Source organism: Cervus elaphus, chromosome 25, assembly GCF_910594005.1.
Source record: "Cervus elaphus chromosome 25, mCerEla1.1, whole genome shotgun sequence".
NCBI classification, from domain to species: domain Eukaryota; kingdom Metazoa; phylum Chordata; class Mammalia; order Artiodactyla; family Cervidae; genus Cervus; species Cervus elaphus.
In genome coordinates this window covers 8,103,229-8,112,037 of record NC_057839.1, presented here as the reverse complement: position 1 = coordinate 8,112,037, position 8,809 = coordinate 8,103,229, and the positions used below count along the sequence as shown (strand labels likewise).

The 8,809-nt window shown below is 51.3% G+C and overlaps 1 protein-coding gene across 1 annotated transcript; it reads left to right on the top strand.

Annotated features, from left to right (window-relative positions):
* The first annotated feature begins 2,493 nt into the window (after positions 1–2,493).
* On the top strand, positions 2,494–5,661 carry DUSP1 (dual specificity phosphatase 1). The gene is made up of 4 exons (XM_043887560.1): positions 2,494–3,162; positions 3,444–3,589; positions 3,953–4,172; positions 4,604–5,661. Exons 1-4 carry the CDS (start codon positions 2,796–2,798, stop codon positions 4,972–4,974), a joined length of 1,104 nt encoding a protein of 367 aa, XP_043743495.1. The 5' UTR covers positions 2,494–2,795; the 3' UTR covers positions 4,975–5,661.
* The last annotated feature ends 3,148 nt before the right edge of the window (positions 5,662–8,809 follow it).

Genomic DNA, 8,809 nt, shown 5'->3' with positions numbered 1-8,809 from the left:
ATTCCAGTCCCTTCTGCCTCTGCAGTCACCACAGACCAGATTATGTTGGGCCTCTCTTTGGCTCCATCTCCAACCAGAAGTAGCACCTCTATGTCCTGAACTGAGGGCCTAGGTGGCTACATCTTTACCACCAGACTCCCTAACCTTAGCCATTGTGTGTTGATTGGTCGCAAGGAGGGACCTCTGTACCAATCACACCTACCAGCATCCTGTGGTGACCTCCCCAGGCTCTCGTGCCAAATGCTGAAACACAAAAATGCCATGATTATATAAGAAGTGCTCTTCTGGGGAGGGGAAAACCAAAAGATGTAGTGAATCATAACAAGAAGGGATGGGTAGGGCCTGTGTTCCTTATACCTATCATCTCTAACTTGGGCTTCAAATCATTCACAAAGAAGGCAGTTGTAAGACAATTGTTCAGATGTCAGTTTAGAGGCTCATTAGGGGAAAAGATTCAGCTAGGATCACCCAGAAGCAAAAGGACAACATGGGGTTCAAGCTCTGCTCTTTCTAGACAGGCTAGAGAGAAAAACCTCGCAGAGCTCAGCTGACACCTGACTGTAGGGCCACACTACCACTTACCGCTCTAATATTTAAAAGTTTGCTTTTTAGAAAATGTGTAGGTATTAAAAACTGCTCTTGGTAAACACACACACACACACACACACAAAACTTGGGACAGATCAAGTTGGTATGCTGTGAAAAGTCAGCAGCTGTAACATTTCATGATTCAATGCATAAAATATGTTGAGTTCCTCAGCTGAATAAGTAGTATAAACAAATACTTTCTTTTTTTTTTTTTTTTTTTTTTTTTTATCTTTTTTTTTTTTTTTTTAAGATACAGGGCGGATGTTGCCATTACCTAAGGACCTCTTTGCTGTACTCGGCCAGTGTTCACCTGAAGGCTGAAAATGCTCTTTTTAAAAAAGCACTTAGCCTTTTAGTTTTTTAGAATTAGGCAGAAAGCCTGAGCATGTGAGGACACAGAAACTAAGCGAGGCGAATGCAGAAGTTGCCTCTGCTGATACAATCAGCAGATCAGCGACACAGGGTTGCAGTGAAATCCCCCGCTCTCCTAGAGAGGGGAAGAAACCACAGAATGTTCCTGAGTCAGCACCCCAGCCTGATGGCGCAATGTTTATGTTTGTGTACCTAGCGCTTCGGTGCCACCGGGGGTGGGGAGGTCGGAGGGCTTCACTAGAGCCCACGACGAGGGTGACCGCATGGGGTCTCCCCAAACATTTGTCCAGGTCCTGTAAGTCCTCTTAAAGCGCTGTAGGATTTCGAGACCAGCTCACGTTAATGGCAAGAACCAGGGCCCCAGGGCTGGACCGGGCTCCTGTTCCCAGTTGCAGGCCCCAGCCAAGCGCTTAGTAGGCGCTCAGTCAGTACATATTTAGGGACTAAAGGAAAATCCCCAGGAGAAGGGCCTGGCAACCCACTCCAGTATTCTCGCCTGGGAAATCCCGTGGACAGAGGAGCCTGGTGCGCTACAGTCCATGAGGTCGCACAGAGTCTGAAAAAACCACCACAAAGAGATGAAGCCGCTCAGTCTTAAGTAAACGTGACCAGAAACGTGTCTGGCGGCCCCTGGGGGGCGCTGTCGATCCGCACTGGGGGGGTCGCCTCACTAAACGCCGAACGCCTGCAATCCACAACCGCACCTTGCGACCCCCACCCTCAATTCAGATCCCTGACCCGCCTTCCTAGGCTCGCAACCACGTAAGGATCACAGGACTAGGATTGACATTTTTCTGCTTGGCGTTTGGTTGGACGGCATTTTACTTGTTAAATGTACATTTTAAAGTAGCAGGAAAGCCTGGGGAACAGGAATGTGTTTCCCGGAACACCTCCACCCTAACCTACCCCGGTTGTTCTCGGCTGGACAAACTCAGTTCTTCTCCGACCCTCATTTCAGTCTTCTCTCGGTCCCCTCACCCCCGGCAGTGCGATACTGGGCAAGTATAATAAATGGCTTCTCCTCGGGAACCCGTGTTTCCTCGCCTGCTGGGTACGAGGAAATGAGAAAAAGGGGCGCATGTGTATGCAGTAACAAAGGAAACCCCTTTCGACTCGGGTCGGCGGAGGAGCGGACGCCGGGAAGCAGCGCGGTGGAGGGGGAGGAGGGGAGGCGGGGGCCGGTGGCACGCAGCCTGGTCTCCCAGGCACTCGCACACGGGAGTCAGCCCTCGGCTGGCAGAGCGTCCACCCTCTCCCTTCCCCGCTGGGCCCGGAGAGCGGCGCGGACCAGATCCCCAGGGACGCGCCAGGCGCAGGCCGGACGGCCGGGCGGGGGCCAGAGCCCGAGCCCGAGCTTAGCCAGCGGACCCCACTCGGAGGCCGCTGACGTCTTCGCCTTTGGCTAGTCCGGCGCCAAACCGGGCAGGGCGGTGACGTCACCATACCAGTCACGTGAGCGTCATTCAAACAAACAATCCCCTCCCCCACAGCGCGCGCCCGCGCGCGCGCGCCCCGCCCCGCCCCGCCCCGCCCCGCCCCGCCCCGCCTGCTTGCGCAGATCCACAATATAAACGCTCCCCACCGGGTCTGACTCGCTGCGAAAGACTTCGGGGCTCTGGGCGAAGCGCGAGTGTTAGGGCCGTCGGGAGAGCAACAAGGAAGCCGAGGCGGTCGAGAGTCCCACCCAACGACCCCTCGCTCGGTCCAAAGGCAGTTTGGGTTTGGCGCAAAGAAAACCGGGGTCGGGCTTTTCCTCGAAAGCCGTCGCCCTGCTGTTCGCTTCCCGGGACAAAGAACACAGGACGACTTGCACGCTGGGGGCGCTGGGGCCGGCCATGGTCATGGAAGTGGTCTCCCTGGACGCCGGAGGCCTCCGGACGCTGCTGAGGGAGCGCGCGGCGCAGTGCCTGCTGTTGGACTGTCGCTCCTTCTTCGCTTTCAACGCCGGCCACATCGCCGGCTCGGTCAACGTGCGCTTCAGTACCATCGTGCGTCGGCGGGCCAAGGGTGCCATGGGTCTGGAGCACATCGTGCCCAACGCCGAGCTGCGCGGCCGCCTGCTGGCCGGCGCCTACCACGCCGTGGTGCTGCTGGACGAGCGCAGCGCCGCGCTGGACTGCGCCAAGCGCGACGGCACCCTGGCCCTGGCCGCCGGAGCGCTCTGCCGCGAGGCGCGCGGCGCGCAAATCTTTTTGCTCAAAGGTACGCCTTCGGGGACGCTCGGGGGCGGGCCGCACGCCCTCCGCCGCCTAGTTTGGGGACCTCTGGTTCTCAGCTCCGGGGGGGGCGGCTGCTCCACCTGGAGCGCTTGGACGCCTGAGTCGTATTGTGGGAACTTGTTGGCTTTGTTTGGCTCTAGGAACAAAGACTCGCCTGGGCCTCTCCGGGCTAAAGTTCCAGCCCTGGTGGATGGGGAAGTTGTATGAAGGTACCCTGTCTCGGCGGTACTAATGGAAAAAAAATGTGTTTCTTTGTGTTCCCAGGAGGATATGAAGCTTTCTCCGCTTCCTACCCGGAGCTGTGCAGCAAACAGTCGACCGCCATGGGGCTCAGCCTTCCCCTGAGTACTAGTGTCCCTGACAGCGCCGAATCGGGGTGCAGTTCTTGCAGCACCCCACTCTACGATCAGGTTAGTAGGGGGCTGTGCCGGAGGGGAGAAGGAACAGCTGGCAAAGGTGGCAGAGCTGCGCTAGTGAAAATATATAAAGTGACATGCAGCTCTATTTATAACAGGGGACACGGGGATTTTATTTATCCCATAGTTAAATGGTATGATGGAGCCGAGCCTCTAATTGTTGGCACTACAGAAATTAGCTTGTTGGCCCTGCCTAGGCAAATGGGTTTCGTCCCCTATTTATTTACACTGTTAACACTGCTGTGAGGGTCACCCAGTATTGAAACTAGCTTGTCCAGCAGGGAGGTTTTGTGGATGTGGGCACCACCATTGACGTTGAACAAAGCTTGACCAGCGTTGGATGTTTCTGGATTTCAGGGTGGCCCAGTGGAGATCCTGCCTTTTCTGTACCTGGGCAGCGCCTATCATGCTTCCCGCAAGGACATGCTGGATGCCTTGGGCATCACTGCCTTGATCAACGTCTCTGCGAACTGTCCCAACCATTTCGAGGGTCACTACCAGTACAAGAGCATCCCCGTGGAGGACAACCACAAGGCGGACATCAGCTCCTGGTTCAATGAGGCAATTGACTTCATAGGTAAATGGAACAGATGCCTGGGTCTTTGCCACACTCCTTCTGTTTTAGCGACTGAGACAACTCTATGGCAAGAACTTGAGCGACATAGTTTTAAGCTTTCCTCTAGACATGAAAATCAGTCTGGCACGGGCAGCGTCCCAGCAAAGTACAGGTTCGATGTCCCACTTTATAAATTAGCAAACTGAATCTCAGAAGGTTGAATTGACCTGTCCAGTATCAATCTGCTTAGTGGCGATGCCTTGCTTGGGTTTAAATCCCTGGCTGTTTAAATCCACTGTGCCCACATTGCCTTCACGAACAGTATGTCTGTGATGACATGAGGTGATATTGACCGTCCTGGACAGGACACATGTGACATTTCTTAGACACCTGGGGTTGGTTGGGGTCATTCTCCTGGGCTCTCAAATAACCAGCTGCCCTTTGTTTTCCAGACTCCATCAAGAATGCTGGTGGAAGGGTGTTTGTGCACTGCCAGGCGGGCATTTCCCGATCGGCCACCATCTGCCTCGCTTACCTCATGAGGACTAATCGAGTCAAGCTAGATGAGGCCTTTGAGTTTGTGAAGCAGAGGAGAAGCATCATCTCCCCCAACTTCAGCTTCATGGGCCAGCTGCTGCAGTTTGAGTCCCAGGTCCTGGCCCCCCACTGCTCGGCAGAGGCGGGGAGCCCCGCCATGGCTGTGCTTGACTGCAGCGCCTCCACCACCACCGTCTTCAACTTCCCGGTCTCCATTCCGGTCCACCCCACGAACAGTGCATTGAACTACCTTCAGAGCCCCATCACGACCTCTCCCAGCTGCTGAAAAGCCACGGGAGGTGATCTTCACAACCCACCGGGATTCCAGGCTCCTTCTGGAAAGTGGAAATGCAATAATTCCAGGGAAGGAGGCTCGTGAGGGCTGGTCCTTATTTATTTAATTTCACCCAAGTTCCACTGGGTTCCTGAGCAGTTGTAATGATGACTTCGCGCCAAGATGTTTGCTGAACTCAGCACATTTCGGGACCAACATACAGTGGGTACATCAAGTCCCTCGGACAGAAAGGGGCAGAAGAGAGAGGACTCAAGTGTGAGAGCCAATTTCTTTTTGCTTGTCCCTGTTTTCTGAAGACACTTTTCATGCTTGACATACCTACCAGTATTATCATTCCCGACAACACATATACATATGAAAATATACCTTGTTTTATTTATTTTTGTGTAGGCGGTCCACCTTCACAAATGTCAGTGTCTACTCCTAGAAGAACCAAATACCTCAATTTTTGTGTTTGAGTACTGTAATATCCTGTAAATATATCCTAAGCAGGTTTGTTTTCAGCACTGATGGAAAGCACCAGTGTTGGTTTTGTTTTGTTTTTTAAGTTGCCAACAGTTGTATGTTTGCTGATTATTTATGACCTGAAATAATATATATCTTCTTCTAAGAAGACATTTTGTTACATAAGGATGACTTTTTTATACAACAGAATAAATTATGGCATTTCTATTGAAATCTCGATGCTTTATTTCTTGGTCAGTCCCTCTGATTCCTTTCCCATCACTGAAATAGGGAAAAACAAGGTCCTTCAGAATGTGTTTTGGCATCTGATCCCATACTCCTTGGTGGCCCTCAGTCCCACAAGATGCCTGGGTTGCCAGGGTGGTAGAGAAATGTGATCAATTATTTTAAAAAAGTACTAGAACTAAGCTCTTGGTATTGAATTCAAGTGTCTGCCTATGTTTTTCCCAACATGTCACACAGGGAACCCAAGTGTACCCAGAGCCAAAGCTAGGAATAAGTGGCCATTTGCTTGGTTGCTTTTTTCATTTATACCTTCCTCCAGGATAATCTTAAAAAGCCTCCCTCCCTCCTCTGATCTCTACTAAAGAGGTAAAGAGTTTCCCAGTACATTCGCCACAAGTGTGTTTCTACTATGTGCAGGGTGGGCTGTGCTTACCCCGAACAACTCAGCAAATGATAGAGACCCAGCATAGCTAAGTAACACGAGTGGGGGAATTGGGCCCCATTTCTGTTTTGTTTCCTAATTTTATGGCCCTTTTATTTTATCACTTGCCTCTCACGCGCTCTTTTTCTTTTGAAAAGACCTTGATTAATTGTGAAAGGAATACCAAGCACAATAAGCCAATACAATGCAGACAAGTCACCTGAAGCCCCACCCCAGCCTGACCCGTTCCTGGGCATCTCCGCACCTGTACCCAGCATTTCTGGTGGCTGCCTCCTTCAGGTCACTTGCTGCCCTGATTTCATAATTTTGTTGAAGAAGATAGACAATTAAATCTGGCTTGCTCTAGGGCAATATTCTGGATTTTCACTATCTTGCCAAACAGCCTAAAACAGAGAAGGTGTAATTGACTACCAACCCATAGCCCAGTCTTTAATGTTGAATTAAACAACAGGTAAGCTTCTGGATTGCTGGCCCCTTAGCGTCTGCATTCCTTTGTTTCTGGATAAAGTACTGTAGGAAGCCAGAAAGCAAACAGCTTACTTTAGTTTTCCAGGGGTGCCCAGAATAGTGGTCTTGGTCCAGCCCCATTGTTCAAGGCCTTGACGCAGAATCAGTGTCCTTGACCTTTCTCCACTGGTTCACCATGTACCACTTGACTCCCAGGGCCTGAAAGATTCCTGTGTTCCCTGTTCTGAGAACTTACCCTGGGCAGGCAAGTTCATTTCCTCGGCTGGGCTTCCGATTACAAGTGTGTTCACGCCTTTCAAAACAAACCATATCCAGTTTTGTTTTGTTTTTTTATCAAACCCTAGAAATTTACTGTTGCAAATATCTCCCTTCATGGAAACATACCAGCGACTTCAAGTCCATGGCAGATGCCACGGCTGGCATCGCTGTGGGCTTGAGCCATCACTTTCTGCTTGGCAGGCACCGGCTGAACCAGAATTAATCTCCAGTATGCTCCACACAGTGGAAAAATACAGTGGCTGCCTAAGGGAGCCGTCAGTGAAGACAATTCACTCACTTATCCCAGTGCAAGCTACTTAACCTCCCTCCAGCCAGGACAGCCAGCATTGTAATAAGCCCGCCTCCCTGTGTGTTCAGTCCCTGGTCTTCAGGCCCTCCAGAAAATGTCACTTTGGGCCTGAGACTGCTTTTATTAGGAAGGATGAAGTGACGTGAAGTGAAGTCGCTCAGTTCATGTCAGACTCTGCGACGCCAAGGACTGTAGCCCACCAGGCTCCTCTGTCCATGGGATTTTCCAGGCAAGAATACTGGATTGTGTTGCCATTTCCTTCTCCAGGAGGTCTTCCCAACCCAGGGATTGAATCCGGGTCTCCTGCATTGTAGGCAGATGCTTTACGGTCTGAGCCACCAGGGAAGTCAAGATAAAAATTACCTAAGATGAGAAGAAAGATGCTTAAGCTATTAAAATGTTTCTCAGCTGGGAGACTGACATGGGGACAACTCAATCATTTAATACTGATAATGTAATAACAGCTGTCTGATTTAGAACTGGTGCCCTGTGCCAGCCACTGTACTAACTGCTTTCCATAGGATTGAATTTAACCTTTAAAGCAAAATCCACTTTACAGAGGCGGAAACAGAGGCTCAGAGAGGTGGAGTGACAGCCCTCTGATGGTAGCTCAAGGTCATAGAGCAAGTAAACAGCCTTGCAGAAATGGGAACGTGGGTGTGTAAAAAGACTAGGGAAGGAAGCTCCAGTTCAGTCCAAAACACAGCTCATGGGAGTGAGGGAAAGATGAGCTTTATAGCCAACCAGGCGTCACCATGGTTTTACCCCATGATACTGAGGTGGAAAAACCATTTATCCCTTTGGGCCTCACTTTCCTCATCTGTAAAATGAAGATAATAAAACCTATTGGACTTCACCTGGGAGGGAGAGATAGGCTCTTGAATGTAGAAGTGCCTGGCAGGTTGTGGGCCCTGGAAAAAACGTCAGATTCCTTTCCCCTCTCCTGATGACCACTAGCGGTTCTTGGGGCCCAGTTTTCCCACCCAGAAAATGACCAGTTTGCACTGGATCTAATGGGTAAGCTTCCTCCCAGCCCTCTAATTCTAGGACGTAGAATATGCATCAGTGCATACTTTATGCTTTCCTGTGGTTTCCAGGCATCCATTATTCCATTAGGAGACTACCAACCCCAGATGCTTCCACCGCATCCTCTCCTTTCTTTGGAATTTTGCAAATCGCAGCTAATTTGCTTTTAGACTTGCAGCCTCCGGCCTCCATTTCCCTCCCTCCCTCCCCTGGCTCCTGGCAGATGACATCATGGTGTGTATACCTTTAAGATTATATAAATCTGTGATCACTCAGTAGCCTCCATCCCCATGGAAACGCGGAGGAGTTTCCCTTTTGTGAGGAAAGCTGTCATGTCACTTCCTGCTGCTGACAAATCAGTTTAGGAGATTAAAATAAAGGGGTGGGGGATGGGGTGGCGGGAGGTGGCCTTTGAGAACTGCTGGCTCGGTGGTTTCTGGTTGCCATACACAGAGGCAAACAAAGCCGAGGCCGTGTGGGGTGGCCCCGCCCAGCGCCAGCCCCGCTCAGGTTTCCCACACCTCGCCGGGTGGATCCAGGTCACCCTGGGCTGTTTTTCTCCGCAGGTTGCATTCTGAGGAGCAGGTGGGAGGGCTGCCCACTTCTGGGGACTTTCCTGGGGCTGTGCAGGG